Source organism: Esox lucius, chromosome 7, assembly GCF_011004845.1.
Source record: "Esox lucius isolate fEsoLuc1 chromosome 7, fEsoLuc1.pri, whole genome shotgun sequence".
In the NCBI taxonomy this organism is placed as follows: Eukaryota; Metazoa; Chordata; class Actinopteri; order Esociformes; family Esocidae; genus Esox; species Esox lucius.
In genome coordinates this window covers 7,854,751-7,878,549 of record NC_047575.1, presented here as the reverse complement: position 1 = coordinate 7,878,549, position 23,799 = coordinate 7,854,751, and the positions used below count along the sequence as shown (strand labels likewise).

At 41.2% G+C, this 23,799-nt stretch overlaps 2 protein-coding genes across 2 annotated transcripts; one reads left to right on the top strand and one right to left on the bottom strand.

Moving 5' to 3' along the window:
* Positions 1-223: 223 nt before the first annotated feature.
* LOC105024633 (nucleolar protein dao-5) lies at positions 224-21,376 on the top strand. The gene is made up of 27 exons (XM_034293396.1): positions 224-449; positions 971-1,026; positions 1,125-1,240; positions 1,431-1,513; positions 2,018-2,140; positions 2,284-2,433; positions 3,037-3,275; positions 4,485-4,491; positions 4,962-5,135; positions 5,479-5,634; positions 5,745-5,852; positions 5,973-6,149; positions 6,605-6,760; positions 6,871-6,978; positions 7,083-7,256; positions 7,581-7,811; positions 8,287-8,442; positions 13,500-13,619; positions 13,738-13,822; positions 13,920-14,117; positions 14,705-14,790; positions 14,950-15,148; positions 15,367-15,452; positions 15,613-15,808; positions 19,656-20,105; positions 20,204-20,316; positions 20,626-21,376. The coding sequence occupies exons 1-27, from the start codon at positions 333-335 to the stop codon at positions 20,650-20,652; spliced, it is 3,891 nt and encodes a 1,296-aa protein (XP_034149287.1). The 5' UTR covers positions 224-332; the 3' UTR covers positions 20,653-21,376.
* A 552-nt stretch (positions 21,377-21,928) lies between these two features.
* On the bottom strand, positions 21,929-23,712 carry ndufa2 (NADH:ubiquinone oxidoreductase subunit A2). Its single transcript, NM_001303933.1, is given in 3 exon segments — positions 21,929-22,125; positions 22,235-22,341; positions 23,597-23,712. Coding segments are annotated over 3 exon segments (303 nt in total). The 5' UTR covers positions 23,701-23,712; the 3' UTR covers positions 21,929-22,033.
* Between the last annotated feature and the right edge of the window lie 87 nt (positions 23,713-23,799).

The following is a 23,799-nucleotide window of genomic DNA, read 5'->3' as shown; positions in this document are numbered from 1 at the left end:
TCCTTACATTAAATATTTGCACTTTCTCTGTTTTGGGATTATTTTTAAGCATTTTAATCAAAGAGTCAAATGAGCCGGCTCTTTCAGGTGAACGGAGCCCGAAGAGCTGGCATACTAAGGACTCGGAATGATCATCAGTACTGAACAGTGTGTGACCCTGAGTAACACGGAGTGCATCTTAACTACATGTCCCAACATGCACATCGAAGGGGGCGTAGTCGCTGTAAATGCACGGCGAAATCCTGCAGGCAGTGAGGATGAGAGCTACTAATCAGTAGATTAAATACCTTCAGTTCATTCTTTTGAAAGTAATACTCGTTCTACTTCAAAATATGACTTCATTTGATCCGGATGCATCTCATAGTGCCTTGCTTTATTTAATTTATCACCATTTAAAGGAGAATGGTTACAAGAAGGCTGCTAACGTTCTGAAAAAGCATGTTACTCAGGTAATTCTTTTTGATAAACTGCAGCATGTCACAACTTTTGCCTTTCAAGTTCATCGTAAATGTAATTGAGCACATGGTGTCCGTTTGACCATTTTGAATTAATGGTAATTATTTTAAGATTAAGTCGTGTAATGTAATCTGTGAATTCTACTAATTATGTTTTTTATCTTAATAAACCTACACATTTTTTCTTTACAAATACTGTTTAACCTTCTTTCCGTTTAAATGTTTCGTATTTTTCATTCTAAACCTTGGATTCAGTCATCTAGAACAAATGTAGAACATTATGTAACAGCTGAATTTGAATGGTGGCACTGTACATTTTGTGAAATGCACGCACATGCCATGGTTGTTGTTGCTGCGAAATGTTGTTCGTGTTTATGTTCTTCAGATAAATAAAATTTAAATAAAATATGATATAAAGCAACTGTATATGTATTTAGTACTACATTTTGTACTTTTTGAATAATATATAGAGACCTATTTATTCTCTCCAATACATGATTTTGGTGAACCCACAGATAGAAACACCTGAAGAGATCACCTCTTTACATGATATCTACACAAGTTGGATCAAGTAAGTAGTGTTTAATGGCATAGGTTGACTCAGTCACAAATACTTATTATTTAGAGCGTATTAATGAAAAAAGTTAATAAGAGTTACCTGATTTTCAGGGTCTCAGAAATTGGACAAAATGCAAAACAAGAGCCTGAAGTGGATTCTACCACCCTGAAGAAGATAAAGGATGATCCAGCTACCAAAGAAGAAGTTGTGGATTTAAAACCAATCGGTAGGCTGCTCGACATTGTATATAGATTTATTTATTAGTTTTCAACGTGCTGATTGAACACCAAATCTTAATCAACTACAAAACTTTTCCAAATCTTTAAAATGTTTATCTAGCACAGAGAAAATAAACAATTACATTTAATATTTTGTCAGTAATGTAAAATCAGATTTCCTCCCTCCTGTTTTTCCAGACAATCTACCTGCTGGCCCACAAACCCTGCAGGCTGCAGACGCAGAAACACCCAGAAGTGCAACCTCAGAGTGTGAAAAGGAGGTGGGTATTATGTGAGGACCCATGTTTTGCGTCGAGCATTAAGAGTTTAATATGTGGTGAGGAGCTTTGTGTGAAGACAAAATTCCCTTTTTTTCAGAGCTCAAATAGCAAATTGGTTTGAATTGGTACATTGAATCATTAATTTCTTGAGATGGTTATTACACAGGTATTCTATGTGTAATTATTTTTAAAAACTTCCTGGCTACTGACATACTGACTTGCTGGCTACTGGATTATAGAGGTTGCCATCTGTTCCAGTTAGTAATGGGTAAGGGGAAACAGCAATAATAAACGGAGTGGAACTGGCTTTAAGGTCTCAACTGGCTTTGAGGGACATATTATGTGTGTGTCTGAATGCTGATCACCCAAAGGCCTCTCCCCCTGACCCTAAAACCATGCAGATAGCAGATCAGTGTGCTTGATTGAGATTCCTCAATCCCAGGCTCTAAGGACAATCCTGTTTTAACTACAATCTGTGAAATGTTTACCTCTGTCGTGTTTCAGAGTCCTACTAAAGCCGTTAACGATGCAGCTCCCACGAAGACTCCTGTCACTACGACTCCCAGTAAAGCAGAGAGTTCAGACAGTGACGACTCAGACCGTGACGACTCAGACAGTGAACACGAGGTAACAGTGAAGATACCATCGGAATCTGTGCAAATTAAATGCATTTCAGCTCAATTGTTGGAGCGGAAACGGTTACTCCTAGGTATAATGTGCCATGGTTTTTCAACAAAGTTGCATATTTTTTTGCTTCCATCTGCTTTTAGAAACCAGCACCTAAAGCTGCTTCTGGAAGGCCGTCACCTCAGGCTCTAGTCAAGGCAACCCCAGCTAAAGCTGCACCCCAGACAACTAGGAGGAAAGCCCAGGGCTCTGACAGTGACAGATCATGCTCAGAGGAGGAGGCTCCTGTAAAGGTAAGTGATAAGACAATGCTTACAGTGTGCTCTGGTACACATTAGTGCTTGTGTGCCTGGCATTTATTAAATATTCGCATATGGGCAAGTACTTCCTGTTTCAGCAGGCAGTTTGATGAGTTGCAGCAAAGAGGCATGGTCATAAGCATCAGTTGTGACTTTGAAAATTGGCAGTGTAGAAAAACAGGGTCAATTTAAGCATCTATATTAGATTTTCTCTAATCACATACTTTCTAGGAAGTCTTCTAGTAGAAATGTTGGACCCAAATTGTTTATTGACTTGACCCAAGTTATGTAAGGAGTCAACTTGAAACAGTGGACATCCTCGTATAAACATATCTGTCATCCACTCACTGTAATAATGTATCTAGACGTTTGGAATAGATGTTATTGTATTACAATACATTCACAGCCAACAGGACTTTGGTCAGTTTGGATTTGGCATGGCCGCAATGCTTCTCTGTCTTTGTGCTGAAGCAGTGACCCATGGTCTGCGTAGCTCTGTTTGGACAGGGGCAATCCCCAGGCTGGCTGTACCGTGGGGCTCCATTGGCGACCAGGAAACACGCTTCTCATGCGATGCACTGTTTTTCTTTGTTCCAGAAACCTGTGGCGACAGCTCCGGTCAAGCCTGTGGCGACAGCTCCGGTCAAGCCTGTGGCGACAGCTCCGGTCAAGCCTGTGGCGACAGCTCCGGTCAAGCCTGTGGCGACAGCTCCGGTCAAGGCAGTGTCAGTGAAATCCACCCCTGTCAAAGAAACATCAAAACCAGCTGACAGCTCAGACTCTGAGAGTGAAGATGCTGACAGTGAGGAAGAGTCCCCTGTTAAGGTGAATCACACGTGACTATCAGAGTTTGTGTCGTCGTTTCTCAAACTTGACTCTGTTCAATACATTTTTATATATGTATATACAAACCCCATTCCAAAAAAGTTGGGACACTGTACAAATTGTGAGTAAAAAAAGAATGGAATAATTTACAAATGTCATAAACTTATATTTAATTCACAATAGAATATAGATAACATATCGAATGTTGAAAGTGAGACATTTTGTAATGTCATGCCAAATATTGGCTCATTTTGGATTTCATGAGAGCTACACATTCCAAAAAAGTTGGGACAGGTAGCAATAAGAGGCCGGAAAAGTTAAATGTACAGATAAGGAACAGCTGGAGGACCAATTTGCACACATATTATGTCAATTGGCAACATGATTGGGTATAAAAAGAGCCTCTCAGAGTGGCAGTGTCTCACAGAAGTCAAGATGGGCAGAGGATCACCAATTCCCCCAATGCTGCGGCGAAAAATAGTGGAGCAATATCAGAAAGGAGTTCCTCAGAGAAAAATTGCAAAGAGTTTGAAGTTATCATCATCTACATCGCATAATATCATCCAAAGATTCAGAGAATCTGGAACAATCTCTGTGCGTAAGGGTCAAGGCCGGAAAACCATACTGGATGCCCGTGATCTTCGGGCCCTCAGACGGCACTGCATCACATACAGGAATGATACTGTAATGGAAATTACAACATGGGCTCAGGAATACTTCCAGAAAACATTGTCGGTGAACACAATCCACCGTGCCATTCGCCGTTGCCGGCTAAAACTCTATAGGTCAAAAAAGAAGCCGTATCTAAACAGGATCCAGAAGCGCAGGCGTTTTCTCTGGGCCAAGGATCATTTAAAATGGACTGTGGCAAAGTGGAAAAGTGTTCTGTGGTCAGACAAATCAAAATTTGAAGTTTATTTTGGAAAACTGGGACGCCATGTCATCCGGACTAAAGAGGACAAGGACAACCCAAGTTGTTATCAGCGCTCAGTTCAGAAGCCTGCATCTCTGATGGTATGGGGTTGCATGAGTGCGTGTGGCATGGGCAGCCTACACATCTGGAAAGGCACCATCAATGCTGACAGTTATATCCAAGTTCTATAACAACATATGCTCCCATCCAGACGTCGTCTCTTTCAGGGAAGACCTTGCATTTTTCAACATGACAATGCCAGACCACATACTGCATCAATTACAATGTCATGGCTGCATAGAAGAAGGATCCGGGTACTGAAATGGCCAACCTGCAGACCAGAATTTTCACCCATAGAAAACATTTGACACATCATAAAGAGGAAGGTGCGACAAAGAAGACCTAAGACAGTTGAACAACTAGAAGCCTGTATTAGACAAGAATGGGACAACATTCCTATTCATAAACTTGAGCAACTTGTCTCCTCAGTCCCCAGACGTTTGCAGTCTGTTATAAAAAGAAGAGGGGATGCCACACAGTGGTAAACATGGCCTTGTCCCAACTTTTTTGAGATGTGTTGATGCCATGAAATTTAAAATCAACTTATTTTTCCCTTAAAGTGATACATTTTCTCAGTTGATATGTCATCTATGTTGTATTCTGAATAAAATATTGAAATTTGAAACTTCCACATCATTGCATTCTGTTTTTATTCACAATTGTACAGTGTCCCAACTTTTTTGGAATTGTATATATGTAATATGCTATATTTTTTTTTCTTCAGATATCAGCCCTGACACCGAGACCTGGTTCTGTCAAAGTAGCCAAGGCGACCCCAGTAAAGCCCAGTGGAGTAACCCCCAGTCAGACTAAAGCAGCTCCCTTGACTCCTGCTGCTGGGAAGAAAGCCCAGAGCTCTGACAGTGACAGTTCAGATGAGGAGGAGGAGGCTCCTGAAGTTTGTAAAAATTATTCTATACAGAAACAACCAGGTCACAAAATGTTCAAATATATGACAGGAATAAACCCTTAAGTCCAGGATGGTCCTCACCCAGAGACTCTGGGATTGTATCTCATGGTTATCAGTATAACAGTATTGTTATTTTCAAATACAATACATTTTTGGTTACTTTACAGTATTTCTGGTAACTTTACAGTATACAAATTACTTTTTAGAATTATTATATAAAGTTATTATATTCCAGTATCAAAACCATCAACTGCAACAAAATTGGACTACGGTTGTATCTGGTCCCCTACAATATGTCATACTGATGTGATCCACATCTCCCTCCCCTCAGAAAGCCAAGACCAAGCCAGCTGCCACTCCTGGTATCAAGACTGTAGCTGTGACCACACCATTACCAGTCAAGTCCAACAGACCAGCTGTCACTGCTTCAAAACCAGCAGAGAGTTCAGACAGTGACAGCAGTGAAGATGAGATTCCTCTAGCACAGGTGAAAGAACATTTTGGAGCTTATTGAACGTACAGACAACTTTGTTTTGTCTCTTTAAAACAAGCAACTCTGGTATTGTTTGACACAGGCTCTGTGTGTGTCCGTTTCAGATTACTGGTAAAGTCACAGAGGCTTCAGCTCCCACTAAGACTCCGGTCACTACGACTCCCAGTAAAGCAGAGAGTTCAGACAGTGACGACTCAGACCGTGAACACGAGGTAACAGTGAAGATACGTCACGACTGAGAAAAAGGATACAACCACTGCTGTTTGTCAGTAAGAAAAACTTATGTTTGTTTTATTCCTGAAATAAATACCTGATATACTTGTTTGTTTCAGAGATCAGTCCTGACAACCAAAGCTGGTTCTGTCAAAGCAACCAAGGGGACCCCAGTTAAGCCCAGAGTCATCCTCAGTCAGACTAAATCAGCTCCCATCACACCTGTTGCTGGGAAGAAAGCCCAGAGCTCGGAAAGTGACAGTTCAGATTCAGAAACTGATTTGAAAGTTTCCAAGGTTTGCAAAATAATCTTACTTAATAGACATCAACAAGGAGAGTACATCTTCCAATACCAAACATAGTTTACTTTAACTCAAAGTTAATGGTCCATTCCAGTCACATGATCACCCACTTTAAGTTACCAAGCTCAAAACTGACATCACACTCACTCACAGATATCCTCACCAATTACTGTCCCAATCGCAATGATGTTCAGTTGTGCAGGACGTAGCTTGGGGAGGGGATACGCTGGTCTCTCTTTTTCTCTAGGTTAGAATTGGTTGTCAGACATTTGTTTTGTACTAATTACTCCTTTTTAAGAAAAAAACTAAACATTTTGGAGGCACTTGGTGATTTGAATCAGGTGATCATGTAACTGGAGTGGGCCTTTAACACTGGACAAGAGGCCAATCAACATTAGTTATTTTGCTGTGATAGTCTCCTGCCCTGCTCCACATCTCCCTTCCCTCAGAAAGCCAAGACCAAGCCAGTGGCCACTCCTGGTATCAAGACTGTAGCTGTGACCACACCATTACCAGTCAAGTCCAACAGACCAGCTGTCACTGCTTCAAAACCAGCAGAGAGTTCAGACAGTGACAGCAGTGAAGATGAGATTCCTCTAGCACAGGTGAAAGAACATTTTGGAGCTTATTGAACGTACAGACAACTTTGTTTTGTCTCTTTAAAACAAGCAACTCTGGTATTGTTTGACACAGGCTCTGTGTGTGTCCGTTTCAGATTACTGGTAAAGTCACAGAGGCTTCAGCTCCCACTAAGACTCCGGTCACTACGACTCCCAGTAAAGCAGAGAGTTCAGACAGTGACGACTCAGACCGTGAACACGAGGTAACAGTGAAGATACGTCACGACTGAGAAAAAGGATACAACCACTGCTGTTTGTCAGTAAGAAATAGATTTATTTTTTTACCTGATATACATATTTGTTTCAGAAATCAGTCATGACACCCAGACCTGGTTCTGTCAAAGCAGCCAAGGCGACCCCAGTAAAGCCCAGTGGAGTCACCCCCAGTCAGACTAAATCAGCTCCCATGACTCCTGCTGCTAGGAAGAAAGCCCAGAGCTCGGACAGTGACAGTTCAGATGAGGAGGAGGCTCCTGTAAAGGTCTGTCTATGCAACATACTTAATTATTTAATTCCAAAGATTCATGTGTTCATCCAGTGATGTCATGGAGGAATACAACTCCGGGAAAATTAAGAGACCACTGCACCTTTTTCTTTCCTTTCCAAAAAAGGTCGAAAAGGAAGATTTTGTGAGAGGAACAGAAGGGTTAAAATTAAGAGACCACTGCAAATTGAACGCTTCTGTTCTTCAGTCAAAACTTTCCTTTTCAACTTTTTTGGAAAGGAAAGAAAAAGGTGTGGTGGTCTCTACATTTCTTCTGGAGCTGTATAGTGGTGTTTATTAAAATATGATTTTTTTCCCAAGCAGAAAACCACCCTGACCAAAACCACTCCTAAAGCCTCAGACGCAGCTGTCAAGAGGGAGAACGACAGGTCAGACTCCTCTGACAGTGAGGATGATGCTCCAGACGAACAGGCCCCGACCATTCCCACCCCCAGGCTGGCTAAAGCCCCACCCACAGCCCCTGCTGCAGCTGAGAAGGCCAACCGCTCAGACAGTAGCGAATCTGACACTGAGGAGGACACCCCAGCTAAAGTAAGACACACAATCTCCAGGAGAACCCTCTTTCAAATAATTAGATTTTTCATCTCAATTTATCTGGAATGTAGATAACAAATAGTGGGCATATATATATATATATATATATATATATACATATACACACACACCTCTGGAAAAAATTAAGAGACCACTGCACCTTTTTGTTTCCTTTCCATAAAAGTCGAAAAGTAAAGTTTTGAGTGAGGAACAGATGCGTTCAATTTGCAGTGGTGTCTTAATTTTATCCCTTCTGTTCCTCACTCAAAACCTTCCTTTTCGACTATTTTGGACAGGAAAGAAAAAGTTACAGTGGTCTCTTAATTTTTTCCACAGCTGCATATATATATATATATATATATATATATATATATATATATAACTTGAAATGTTATTGAAATGGAATAAGTTAATCACAATAAGTCTTTCTGCTGTGATGGTCATTTGCTCTACATCTCCTCCGTCCCCTCAGAAGGCAAAGCCCAAACTGGGGGCATCTGTACCAGTCAACCTTGTAGCAGTGACCACACCAGAACCGGTCAAGTCCAACAGACCAGCTGTCACTGTCTCAAAACCAGCTGAGAGTTCAGACAGTGACAGCAGTGAGGATGAGATTCCTCTAGCACAGGTGAAAGAACATTCTGGAGCTAATAGAACGTACAGACAGCTTTGTTTTGTCTCTTTAAAACATACAACTCTAGTATTCTGGAACTATTCAAATTTGTAGAAATGTTCCTTATTGCCAGGACACTTAGTAAGACACATACAGTGGGTATAGAAAATAATCACCCCCTTTAAAATAATCACATTTTGTTGCTTTGCAGCCTGAAATGAAGACAGACACAGTTTTTGTTTCATTCAGCTGTATTTACTCAGTGCAGCTTATAACATCCAAGTGAAAGATATAACACCAACATGATAGAAAAAAATACAACAATAAAAAAACAATCACTGAGTTGGAAAAAGGATCACCCTCTTGTGTCAGTATTTGAACCATCTTTTGCTTTAACTACAGCCTTTAGTCTGGATATGTCTCTACTAACTTTGCACATCTAGACGTTGCAGACCGTTTGTGGACTGCTGTCTTCAAGTCATTCCGCAGATTTTCAATGGGGTTTAAGTCCGGGCTCTGACTAGGCCATGCAAGGACATTCACATTTTTCTCCTTCAACCACTGTGTTTTGCTGTGTTTTTTGGGTCATTGTCATGTTGGAAGGTAAATCTTCTTCCCATTGACAACTTTCTGGCAGAGAACAGCAGATTTTCCTCAAGAATTTGACAGTATTTTGCCCCATCCATTTTTCCTTCTATCCTGACTAGTGCTCCAGTCCCTGCTGCAGAGAAACAACCCCATAACATGATGTTATCACCTCCATACTTTACTGGAGGAATGGTATTATTTGGATGGTGAGGTGTATTAGATTTTCGCCAGACATATCGTTTGGCGTTGAGGCCAAATAATTCAATTTTAGTCTCATCTGACCATAACACCTTTTTCCACGTGGGCTTAGAATCTTCAAGGTGCATTTTGGCAAAGCTCAGTCGTGACTGCATGTGGCCTTTCTTGAGGAGTGGATTTTTCTTGCAACTCTCCCATACAAGCCACAATTGTGGAGAATTTGTGATATTGTTGTCACATGCACACAATGACCTCTCTTTGTGTGCATGCAACTGCTTCAGAGTTGCTGTAGGCCTCTTGGTAGCCTCTCTGACCAGTTTCCTCCTGGCTCTTTCATCCAGTTTGGAGCGACGTCCTGACCCAGGGAGGGTCTGTGTTGTACCAAATACCTTCCACTTCTTAATAATAGACTTCACTGTGCTTCTAGGCACTGATAAAGCCTTTGAAAAATGTTTGTATCCATCTCATCTGACAATGCCTTGCCCCCCATAGTTGATTGTTTTCTTCAGTTGCACTACCAAGGACTGAAATGCTTCAGGAAAAGCTTGTTTCATGCTGAGCTAATCAAAATGACCACAGCTGATCACAGGTGAAAGTCAATTGGCTTTGTGTGCTATTGAGAAGGTGATTAACTACACCTGGTTGGGTTTACAAGTAATTTTTAGGAGGGGGTGATTCTTTTTCCAACTCAGTGATTCTGTTTTTTACATACATACATACATACATCTTCTTCCGCTTCATCCGGGGCCGGGTCGCGGGGGCAGCAGTCTAAGCAGAGATGCCCAGACTTCCCTCTCCCCAGACACTTCCTCCAGCTCTTCCGGGGGGACACTGAGGCGTTCCCAGGCCAGCCGGGAGACATAGTCCCTCCAGCGTGTCCTAGGTCTTCCCCGGGGTCTCCTCCCGGTGGGATGGGACCGGAACACCTTCCCAGGAAGGCGTTCCGGAGGCATCCGAAACAGATGCCCAAGCCACCTCAGCTGACCCCTCTCGATGTGGAGGAGCAGCGGCTCTACTCCGAGCTCCTCCCGGGTGACCGAGCTTCTCACCCTATCTCTAAGGGAACGCCCAGCCACCCTGCGGAGAAAGCTCATTTCGGCCGCCTGTATCCGGGATCTTGTCCTTTCGGTCATGACCCAAAGCTCATGACCATAGGTGAGAGTAGGAACGTAGATTGACCGGTAAATCGAGAGCTTCGCCTTGCGGCTCAGCTCTTTCTTCACCACGACAGACCGATACATCGACCACATTACTGCAGAAGCTGCACCGATCCGTCTGTCAATCTCCCGTTCCATCCTTCCCTCACTCGTGAACAAGACCCCTAGATACTTAAACTCCTCCACTTGAGGCAGGCACTCTCCACCAACCTGAAGTGGGCAAGCCACCCTTTTCCGACTGAGGACCATGGCCTCGGATTTGGAAGTACTGATTCTCATCCCCACCGCTTCACACTCGGCTGCACTCGATTCTGTTTTTTAATTTGTAAAAGAAAATTCTGACAAGTTGGTATTATATCTTTCACTTGGATGTTATAAGCTGTAAATACAGCTGAATAAAACAAAAATTGTTTTTGTCCGTTTTCATTTCAGGCTGCAAAGCAGGGGGTGTGTGGAAATTGCGGTAGATCACGAAAGACAATTTCTCACGTTGAGCACACAGTTTATTTTTCAGCAAGAAAGCAAAACATTGTAGCGTCAAAACATCATCACGCATTCAGAACATTTAAAGGTACCGCGAACAGTCATAACTACAAGAAGTGAAAGTAAATTACATGTATAACGTATTATGTTTATCACTGCATTAAGAAACACATTAAGAACAAAGTGCTTAACAACAAAGGTGAATTATGTATGTCACAGTCACTACATGTGATTATTTTCTATACCCACTGTATGAGGAACCCGCTTTCACTGCTCACACAATCTGAATACCAGCACCGATCACGCCTTTAAATGCCAATGAGGGATCATGTCAAGAACATTCCACTTTTTGGCCCTGAAAAACTGTGGTCCTCCTAGGTGAAGTGCCGTCCAATATGTTTTGAAGCACATTTTGAGAAAATAAAAATCGGTAAACTTATCCTGCGGTTGCCATCAGAAGTTAAATTATTAATGATGACAAGTGAGCCTGTTCCATTGGCAGCTACAGTACTGTTCAAAAGTTTTAGTTTACTTAGAAATATCCTTGTCTTCCATGACAACAGACATGACATTTGTATGAATAGGAAATATAGCAAAATGAATAGGAAATATACTAATTGATAAGGTTCAAAATAATGATTTTCAGTTGAAACCTTTCTTTCATCAAAGAATCCTCCATTTGCAGCAATTACAGCCTTGCAGACCTTGGTATGGTATTCTAGTTGTCAATATGTTTAGGTAATTTGAAGAGATTTCACTTTCACCCCATGCTACCTGAAGCACCTCCCACAAGTTGTATTGGCTTGATGGGCACTTCTTACATACCACACAGTCAAGCTGCTCTCACAACAGCTCAATAGGGTTGAGATCCGGTAACTGTGCTGGCCACTCCGTTGTAGACAGAATAACAGCTGATTGCTTCTTCCATAAATAGTTCTTGCATAGTTTGGAGCTGTGCTTTGGGTCATTGTCCTGTTGTAGGAGGAAATGGCTCCAATCAAGCACCGACATACACAGGGTATGTCATGGTGTTGCAAAGTGGAGTAATAGCCTTCTTCAAGATCTCTTTCACCCTGTACAAATCTCCCACTTGACCCCCACCGCGGCACCCCAATACCATCACATTGCCTCTACCATGTTTGACAGATGGCATCAAGCACTCCTCCAGCATTTTTTTTATTTGGTCTGCGTCTCACGAATGTTCTTCTTTGTGATCTGAACACTTTTAACTTAGATTAGTATGTCCATAATTCGTCTGTCCATACTGTTTTCCAATCTTCATCTGCTCAGTGTCTTTGTTGTTTTGCCCATCTTAATCTTTCTTTGGCCAGTCTGAGATGTGGCTTTTTCTTTGCAACCTAGAGTCGCCTCTTCACTGTTGACGGTGAGACTGCTGTTTTGCGGTTACTATTTAATGAAGCTGCCGATTGATGACCTGTGAGGTGTCTGTTTCTCACACTAGACACTAAAATATTTGTCCACTTGCTCAGTTGTGCATCGGGGCCTCCCACTCTTCTTTCTATTCTGTCTGGATACAGTATGCTCTGTTCTGTGAAGGGAGTAGTACACCGCATTTTTCACAAGGAGTAGCCTTCATTTCTCTGATGAGTTTCACAAGAAAGTTCTTAGTTTCTGGACATTCTGAGCCTGTAATCGAACCCACAATTGCTGATGCTACAGCTACTCAACTTGTCTAAAGAAGTCCAGTTTATTTGCTTCTTTAATCAGCACAACAGTTTTCAGCACAACAGTTAATGTAATTGCAAAATGGTTTTCTAATGATCAATTAGCCTTTTAAAATGATAAACTTGGAGTAGCAAACACAACGTGCCATTGGAACACAGGAGTGATGGTTTCTGATAATGGGCCTCTGTAGATATTACATAAAAAATCTGCCATTTCCAGCTACAGTAAAAATTTACAACATTAACAATGTATACACTGTATTTCTGATCAATTAGTAATTTTCATGGACCAAAGATTTGCTTTTCTTTAAAAAGAAAAAAACAATATGCCCAAAACCTGATTTTGCACTCCTAACATTTGACTACTGTATGTCTAAGAAAACCTTTTTCTTATTTATCTGGCCAGCTTAATTTTTATTGACACTCCTTTGGTACGTGTTGTCAGACACCAGAAACTGACTCCAAAAAGACAGTTTAGATTAGATTCAACTTTATTGTTATTGAACAAGAACAGTACAATGACATGCAGTTAGCATCTAACCATATGTGCAAAAAGAAGAGTGCAAAAAATCTACATGTGAAGCCAGCTGTACAAATACATTTGGTACTCTTAATTGGTGGGACTAGATACAAAACCTCCTGTTATTTCTGAATGGTTCATCAACAAAACAAAACTTGTGTTCATGTCAAAATAATAATACAGAAGGTAAAATCTGCCTCTGTAGTCAAGCGGTTAACTCCAGTACAGAAAGAGTATGGCAAAGATTTCTCACACAGTGAGACTGTAGAAACACTATTGATCAGTCTGAAAGCACACTGAATTTAACATGTTTCTGTGAACATCAAAGAGCACATTGGCCTTGATTTGCAAGACACTCCATTAGATTTAAAACTACATCATGCATATAGAGTATTTACCTTTCAGCTTATCTGTACTAACAAATCTCAATTATGCCACCAGAAACCAGAATCTGCACCAATCAAGAATGTCGACACAGAAGCTCCTATCTCAGAAGAGATAGCTGTCACTCAGGCCCAGGCCACGCCTCCTGTCCGTAATGTGGGAGGTGCAGAGGAAGAGGTATGTACAAACGATTAAGAGATGTAATGGACATCCTCTCCCGGACAGCTTGCCGCTTATTTTCCCAACAAAACCAGATGAATTCCCTAGTAGCATTTGCTGGTCATGCCCCTCACAGGAAGATGAAGCCAATCCAGTCACACCTACAACAGCACAGGATGACAACGCTGATGATTCAGTAGATGCTGAATCTCCTTCTGAAGGTAGACCTTTGGTGTTTTCCATTTCACTTGGTGTGGTTGCATTTGGTTGTCTCAGGTTATACACGGCTTTCAGTCTCTCCTTTCGTACCAATGTCAGTCCCTGAGGTGGACACCCCACCTTCCTCTGTGCCAGAGAGTGCAAAGGAGGAAGAGGAGACCCCTGACAGTCCACAGAAACCCCTAACAACGGATGCTGCTTCAGAGGAGCACAAGGCAGAGGATCACATTGTGACCTCCACAACCTCAGAGGACAAGACAGAGGCCGCAGGAGTCCCTGAGGAACCTTCTGCTACAGGTAAGGCCATTCACTAATAGCAGTGAGTACATTTTCATACTGGTGCCCAGCCGCCCATGGGAATCGAACCCATAAGCAACCACTACGTTGTAACGTCATTACGAGACAGCTGAGGGTACAGAGTAGCATAGCCGTCTCAATATATTTCGAGCCATGTTAACTACCATACAACAATACAGTCACAGCCACTGAGGCCAAACTGGAGGGGCTGTTGCTCCAGACTCATATCCGCTGTTTGCGATAGCCTGGGGACGAGGTAAGAGGAACCATACGCAGACTGCATAAGACATCTGGAGGAGTTTACAGGCCAGGCCAGAAAAGTTGCACACCAAACAGTATCAGTCAGCATTTAAATTTGCAATGGATAGCAACATAAGCTGAGTGAAAAGGAATGAAATTGACAGTGCGAGGCAGGACAGTTGAAAGATTAACACAGTTCGTAACTTAGTGAAGCTTTCCTGAAGTTCTTCAAATCATCTTGTAAATAAATTGTGTAGACAGGGAGAATGACACCAGAACTCAGTCAAACTATAATGGCTGTACCACAAGTTGCCAGTGTCACAACATTCATTTTTGTGTGTCTTTAGCTGCTGTGGTCGGACCCGTCGTAGAAGAAGAATATATTAAGGGTGTGGAGCCTCTTATCGCCAGTTCACCAACTGAGAACCTGGAGGTATGTGAAGTACATCTGTGTGTATGTATGTGTGATTGTATGCACATCTGATATAAAATGATCAAATATACAAAAGGCTTACAGTGAAGGTTGTTTAATTATTGTTTTGATCTAAAACAGTATTCTGTTGTTCCTGCTCTGTTTTTCATCACCATTTAGCCTGAGAAAGTGACCATAGAGACGGTTCTTGAGACAGTCCCCACAGAGAAGCCAACCACTGACAGCCCAGCAACGGAGAGGAAGAGGTGCACTGAGACATCTGATTTAACTCCTAGTGATAAAAAGATGAAGAAGAAGAAGAAGAAGAAAAATAAGGAAGACGCTCCGGCGAATTGGGAGCCTACAGAAGAGGGCGATTGTGAGTCAGTTATACATGTTTCTTTTCAGTGTGGTCACAGTTAATTATTTTGTTGATCTGGAAACAAGGTAGATTCCAACTTTTGTTAATATTTATTTAAACCATTTCTACGTGTTTTCTCCCCTTCCAACTTATTGAAAGGTCCAGAAAAACACCAAAACTCAATCAAACTGTAGTCAGTTGCTAGTGTCATGACATTCATTTTCATGTGTCTTTAGCTGCTGAGGTTGAACCAGCTGTAGAAGAGGAATATCAAGAAGATGTTGAGCCTCATATCTCCAATTTACCACCTGATAACCTGGAGGTAAGTAAAACAAGTCCACAGTTATTTTTGTGTGTGATTCTGTGCACAACCGATATAAAATCATAAAATAAATAAAATGCTTACAGTGAAGGTTTTTTTATTATTGTTTTGATCTAAAACAGAATGTTGTTGTTCCTGCTCTATTTTTGTCACCATGTAGCCTGAGAAAGTGACCATAGAGACGGTTCTGGAGAAGCGTCTCTATGAGAAGCCAACTGCAGACACCCCAGCATCAAAGAGGAAGAGGTGCACTGAGACAACTGACTCAACTCCTAGTGATGAAAAGATGAAGAGGAAGAAGAGGAAGAAAAAGAAGGATGTTCAGGAGAATGGGCAGCTTCCAATACAAGGCGATGGTGAGTCCATTTAACTTAGCCGGCCAAGAAGAGCAAATGTCTCATACTGAGTGACTGACTGACTACCCATTGTTAAATAGCGTAGTGGTTAGAAATGCAGACTTTCATTAGGGCAGACGGTGTTCAGTCCTCGCCTCTGACATAAATGATTCATTAGGATTTGGTCAGGATAGACAAAAACTTTGCTGGCTACAAGCTTCAGTAGCTACGTTACAGTAAGTTTACAGTTTTATTGCAACTATTTCTAGTGGATTTACAAATTACACTTCCATGCATGTTTTTTGGAGTAATATAGACCACAACCCCTTGCGCTGTAAAAATGGAGGCCTTTATGGATAGTAATTGTATCAATATCATTCACAAATGAAAGTAAAATGTTGTTGTGCCATGAAATTAAATTGCCTTGGTAGTGTAAAGTTCATCTTCAGTCTTGTTAGCAATTGCTGAATTCCAAGTAGTAAGTAGATACTAGTAGGCCTATTACTGGCTAATAAACTGTTAAAACTACCATTGGCAAAAGCCATACAGTTCATAGATGCTATTTGTGGTGGAAGTAAACATAATAAGAAATGTTAGTTTAACACAATGCTTAATGGTTTCTAGCTAAATATTCAAAATTGGCATGATGGTAATGCATGACAAAATGATCTAATGTCGAGACGCAATTTTATGATGAGGTAGTATGTCCCAATCGGTCCCTACAGTAATCTTTTTCTGTTGAATTTAGTGTATCAACCCTGTTATACAGTGAGGGAAAAAAGTATTTGATCCCCTGCTGATTTTGTATGTTTGCCCACTGACAAAGAAATGATCAGTCTATAATTTAATGGTAGGTTTATTTGAACAGTGAGAGACAGAATAACAACAAACAAATCTATAAAAACACATGTCAAAAATGTTATACATTGATTTGCATTTTAATTAGTGAAATAAGTATTCAACCCCTCTGCAAAACATGACTTAGTACTTGGTGGCAAAACCCTTGTTGGCAATCACAGAGGTCAGATGTTTCTTGTAGTTGGCCACCAGGTTTGCACACATCTCAGGAGGGATTTTATCCCACTCCTCTTTGCAGATCTTCTCCAAGTCATTAAGGTTTCGAGGCAGACGTTTAGCAACTTCGAACCTTCAGCTCCCTCTACAGATTTTCTATGGGATTAAGGTCTGGAGACTGGCTAGGCCACTCCAGGACCTTAATGTGCTTCTTCTTGAGCCACTCCTTTGTTGCCTTGTCCGTGTGTTTTGGGTCATTGTCATGCTGGAATACCCATCCACGACCCATTTTCAATGCCCTGGCTGAGGGAAGGAGGTTCTCACCCAAAATTTGACGGTACATGGCCCTCTACAGATTTTCTATGGGATTAAGGTCTGGAGACTGGCTAGGCCACTCCAGGACCCTTATGTGCTTCTTCTTGAGCCACTCCTTTGTTGCCTTGTCCGTGTGTTTTGGGTCATTGTCATGCTGGAATACCCATCCATGACCCATTTTCAATGCCCTGGCTGAGGGAAGGAGGTTCTCACCCAAGATTTGACGTTTCATGGCCTCGTCCATCATCCCTTTGATGCGGTGAAGTTGTCCTGTCCCCTTAGCAGAAAAACACCCCCAAAGCATAATGTTTCCACCTTCATGTTTGATGGTGGGGATGGTGTTCTTGGGGTCATAGGCAGCATTCCTCCGCCTCTAAACACAGCAAGTTGAGTTGATGCCAAAGAGCTCGATTTTGGTCTCATCTGACCACAACACTTTCACCCATTTCTCCTCTGAATCATTCAGATGTTCATTGACAAACTTCAGACAGGCTGGTACATGTGCTTTCTTGAGTAGGGGGACCTTGCAGGCGCTGCAGGATTTCAGTCCCTAACGGCGTAGTGTGTTACCAATCGTTTTCTTGGTGACTATGGTCCCTGCTGCCTTGAGATCATTGACAAGATCCTCCCGTTTATTTCTGGGCTGATTCCTCACTGTTCTCATTATCATTGCAACTCCACGAGGTGAGATCTTGCATGGAGCCTCAGACCGAAGGAGATTGACGGTTCTTTGTGTTTCTTCCATTTGCGAATAATCGCTCCAACTGTTGTCACCTTCTCACCAAGCTGCTTAGCGATGGTCTTGTAGCCCATTCCAGCCTTATGTAGGTCTACAATCTTGTCCCTGACATCCTTGGACAGCTCTTTGGTCTTGGCCATGGTGGATAGTTTGGAATCTGATTGATTGATTCTGTGGATAGGTGTTTTTTATACAGGTAACAAACTGAGATTAGGAGCACTCCCTTTAAGAGTGTGCTCTTAATCTCAGCTATTTACCTGTATAAAAGACACCTGGGAGCCAGAAATCCTTGAGGGGGGATCAAATACTTATTTCACTTATTAAAATTCAAATCAATTTATAACATTTTTGACATGTGTTTTTCAGGATTTTTTGGTTGTTATACTGATCAAATAAACCTACCATTAAAATTATAGACTGATCATTTCTTTGTCAGTGGGCAAACGTACAGAATCAGCAGGGGATAAATAATGTTTTCCTTCACTGTACCTGTTGTTGCTTTAGATGTTAATGTAGGGAACTCGTTTAGAGAACTTTGGAGTTTCGACTAATTGGTGTAACCATGCAGAACACTGTGCACATACAGCTTAGTGGCGTAGTGGTTGAAGACAGCTTGTCACATAGGAGACCCCAGTCCTTATCCAGCCTATCACATAGGAGACCCCGGTCCTAATCCAGCCTGTCACATAGGAGACCCCGGTCCTAATCCAGCCTGTCACATAGGAGACCCCGGTCCTAATCCAGCCTGTCACATAGGAGACCCCGGTCCTAATCCAGCCTGTCACATAGGAGACCCCGGTCCTAATCCAGCCTATCACATAGGAGACCCCGGTCCTAATCCAGCCTGTCACATAGGAGACCCTGGTCCTAATCCAGCCTATCACATAGGAGACCCCGGTCCTAATCCAGCCTGTCACATAGGAGACCCCGGTCCTAATCCAGCCTGTCACATAGGAGACCCCGGTCCTAATCCAGCCTATCACATAGGAGACCCCGGTCCTAATCCAGCCTGTCACATAGGAGACCCTGGTCCTAATCCAGCCTATCACATAGGAGACCCCGGTCCTAATCCAGCCTGTCACATAGGAGACCCCGGTCCTAATCCAGCCTGTCACATAGGAGACCCCGGTCCTAATCCAGCCTGTCACATAGGAGACCCTGGTCCTAATCCAGCCTATCACATAGGAGACCCCGGTCCTAATCCAGCCTGTCACATAGGAGACCCCGGTCCTAATCCAGCCTGTCACATAGGAGACCCCGGTCCTCCTATTAATTCAACATTAATTCCTTCTAAATACGGGCCGGCTGAACTAGGCTTGCCTGGTTCCTTTTCTGGTTTTTCAGTGTCATCACAGTTAATTGTATTTTATGAAATGACCTGGAAATAATATAGTAATATAATAATATACTCAACCAGTTATTTATTGTTGTTTACCCTATTTTTCCCATTTTCTTCACTTCCAACTTGAAGAGTCCAGTGTGGCTCCGTCTTTCTGGAAAACAAACTAGCCAAAATCTGAGTGACCTTGACCTGAACTCTTAACCATATAAAATATGTCTGTATTCTTTCCTAACTCTCTCAGGTATAAGTTACTGTTGAGAATGACAAACTAAAGCTAAACTTTGAACTTGAACCAGAAACAACCTTTAGCAACTACCGGGCAAGGTGTCAGACTAGGGGCGGTGTTATTACCACTATTCCATTAAATGACCTAATTTAAGATTAAAATGTAGCTGTCATTACTCTTATAAACGTTTATAGTCATCATTGCAGTTACATTGTAAATCTTCTTTTTACAGATGAGTCCACAGTGGACGCCATCCCATCTTCGGAGTCTAACTCCACTACTCTTGTTCTGTCAGTGAAGTCTCTCAAAAAAACAAAGAAGAACAAAAAGAAGAGGAAGAAAACAAAAAGAGAGCCAATGGAAAAGGATGAAATGACAGAAGTGGTGCCAAAAAAGCATGGGTTCGAAAAGAGTAAGAAAAAAACAGCAAATAACATTAATGCCAAAGAATATCTGAAGGCCACAAATAAGAAAAGGCCTCTTCCCCCTATCCATGAACCAGAAGAGCTAGAGATTCCCAAAAATAAGAAGAAAAAAGTCATAGAGAGTGCTGTTGTGAAGGAAAATACAACTCCAGTCATTGAAAAAAAGAAAAAGAAGGTTGATGAAAACACTGTGAAAGACTCTGACATCTCTGCCCCTATACCAAGCCTTCCACACAAGAGATCCCAAAACAAAAAGAGTAAGTGTGCCCATATTCCTACAATATGCGACAAAAGGTTGCTTCCTTAAATATTAACTTCTAGAGGTTAATTTTGTTGTTTACTTGACATTTTACAGAGAAAAGCAAATTGAAGGAGAAAAAGGAGAAAATAAAAAATGCATTGAAAAGACCCAAAAAAGCCTCAACAGGACCTGTTACTTGCACACCTGCTAAGAATACCCCAGGGAAGGTAAGAAGTGAATAAATACGATGGCCTTTATAATTAATTATTGGGACAGTGGAGCATTATTTTGTTAATTTGGCTACATACTCCAAACGTTTCAATTTGAAATCACAAAAGTACTATTCTGTTTAAGTTTAGAGTCACAGTTTTCACTTGAGGATTGAGCATTAAAACGTCTGAACACTTTTTATGGTGAAATATGGTTCAAATACCTGTTATGGCTTAGGCATTTATATCCAAAAAATAGAAGTTGTTATATCGATGTACAAACTTATTAAACTTACTGATATTTGTGGTCTTGTGTTTTCTTTTCAGAAAAAGAAGTCCACCAAAGAGAAATAACCAAATGGTAACATTTCTGGTCATTTATGCAATATAATATTACTGCAATTTCTAGGAACATCTTAATTACACTGGTCTCTACAGTTTCCTCTGAAAGAATGAACAACACTTCTTCACATGTATTGTACTGAACATCTTTAGTTAGTTTCACCCATATGTTTTATGAATCTAGTATGCTTGCTAAAACAGGCACGTACTGACATAATTCTTCTCACACCATTTTATTTGATATGTTGAATTGGTTCTGTTCAGCAAGGGCACAGCAAACACACTCAAACCCCATTTTTTATTAATTTGATGAATTATAAGACACATTTATGAATTAATATTTGCATGGTTTAGTGCAGCTTTCCAAGTAGTGTTCTAGTTGTAATACTTTTACATGTGAAATTTTAAGTTGTTTAAGCTGTGAAGCCTTTCACAGAAGTTCCTGTGTAAGGAAAGGGATTTAGAACTCAAAAGTGGAACATCATTAAATCACTCCCAAATATTGTACTATGCACTTAAGAGATCCTAATGCTCCACCTACAGCCTTATGTGTAAGCACTTCTAGCAACACACCCAATTTGTTTCCAGGGCCCAAATGGATAAAAGCTGATATTTTATAGTTGCCAGGGAAATCTACATAGTTTCATGTTTACTGTTGTTTCTGTCACATTCTTGTGAAAACCACGTCTTCCGTTTGTCAATTCTGATCTTTGTCAATAAAAATGGTGTAATCAAAGATAGTGGTTAATTTCTTTTTAACTGGTTTCTTCATAAAAGCTAATGTTAGAGAAACTATTGCCAGCTGCATATACCAACCTCACTGGGTGATGCTGACAGTCGCATGACTTTCATTTAGGTCTACCACTGGATATGTAGGACAGGGTTTCATTGACGTTGTTTTCACCCCATGTTTCTCAACTTAGTGCTATGTTGGGATGCAGGGTAGCCTTGTGTTCAACCCGTAAATTAATGCTGCTTGGTCAAAAACTGCTTCTTTCCAAGACAGTTCATTTTAACTGCTCCCAGGAAAATGCTGTGAATAACAATATGCTCTTAGCATATTTCCATGTAAAATAAACAGTAATTTTGTATGTTAAATTTTTTGAGGTCCCCCTGCAAAAAAAAAAGCAAGCGTTTGTTGCTGGCCAATTGCAGCGTGGATTCCATGGGCCAATCCATAAGCAGGATTTGAGACCTTGTCTCGCAATGATGCAGCTCTCCTACAGGCTTTATATTGTCTATAAAATAAACTCACATGAACACACAACACATTAATGTAGCAGCCTCCACAATAATCCTATTTATTAGAACAGCAATAGTTTGTGTTACACATCATTTACAATTGACACTCCATCTCATGGTTGAGAAGTTGTCTTCCAAGCCCCTGGGAAAGTCATGCTTTTGGTTTCACAACTGTCTCCAGTGCTTTAGCTACTTGGTCAGCGTTCATGTTGTCAAGGGCAACACTGGTCTCCTTACCAAACTCTGAAAAACAAGTACATTTTAAAACCCAAAAGGGGTGAAACGAATGGCCCCAATCAATATCGAACAGGCATACAATTATACATGTTACCTATTTAAACAACAATCTCACCATATCTTGCCCAAAGCTTCGGCTGGACACCTGAGCACTCCCTGATGAGGATGGGAAATGTCGGGTTTGCCTTCTTCAGTTCCACATAATGTTTCTCGATAAAATCCCTGAAAAACATGGAATATGGATATTTCATTACAGTAGTCACAAACCACATACTACTCCATAGAAATGAAATATATACATATAAAACAAGGGAGCCAAATAAATAGCTTCTCACTAGAAAAGCTTCAAAAGAAATTGTTAAATGGATGTTGTAGAACTGTAACTAGTGTTGTGGAAATTACATATGGCCATGATCAGCAAACAATTATATTTGGTGTACAGTGCAGTTCATAATTTTAGACAGTGATGGAAGTGGGTTTTTTGGTTCGGTACTCCAAGCATATTGGATTTGAATAAAAGTGACTACGGTCAATAAACTGTGAACAGTGTAGGAATTGCAGACCATTTATATATTTCTTGGGGGTGGAGAAAAAGAAATGATCCACCCTATTTTTGTCTAGCATTTTTGCACCTTGTAGTGCAGCCTCTATTTCAGCTGGTGAGGTATTCAATGAATGGTAGTGGCTGAGACATTTACCTACTGGACAGTGTACCCTGTCTGTCAGACAGTTCTTCATTGGTTTTATCTCAATCATAATGAGCATTCCTTGGAATTCCACTGTCTAAGTATTTCTTGGTCCACCAGGTAATTTCTCATTCTTATTAATTAACTGAACAATTGATTTTGGCACACTTATTTTGTCTGTCTCACCTATATACACTTCGTTGGTCCTTGTGCTGTCATAATCTGCATTAATAATGTAAACAAACAAACTTGCCTAATAAGAGAGTTGAGCAGCCAATGGTTGTCTCTGATCTGCATCATGATAGTAAGCTTGAATTAAATTGACACTTCTTTGGGCCTAGTGTTGTCCGATACCAGCAACCAAATTATAATACAAAGACTAGACATTGACAGCGCGTGTGCATGCACTAAAGATGCAAACCCACCTGCCTAATGAGAAAAAGTTGTTAAGCCAATTGTCCAAATGTTTGGTCCTCTTAAATGGAGGGACTGAATAAAAGGTGCTGTAACTTCTAAATGGTTAATCCAATACGTACATGTAAATATCACTTAAGCCCCATCTCCATTAGCATTTAAAATCAAAAGTTCGGGAATACAGAGGCAGGAATGCTAGCTAGCTTGTGGTGTGTTTACAATTCTCTCATGTCCTACAGTACCGTAGCTAGCTATGTTCGATTGTCTAACATTGAAGCCAGCTGCTGTGACCGCTATTAGATACGTAATGGTGGAAGTACTAACCATTTGTTAGCATATTTCAGTTGAATAAAAAGTAGCCAAATATGAGAAATTACCTTGTTCCTTGACTTGCCGGTGAGGTCTGGCACAAGTGTAGACGAATCTCTCGGAGGTTTTTAGCAAGGTTAGAACCGATACCTCTAACTACGGCAGCGGCCATGACGGTTGTTCTGGTTTGGAGAATCTGGACCCGCCCTCTCTCCACATCTCCAAATCACAATCAAGAAACGTCCTTCAATCCAATTAATTTCCACGTTTA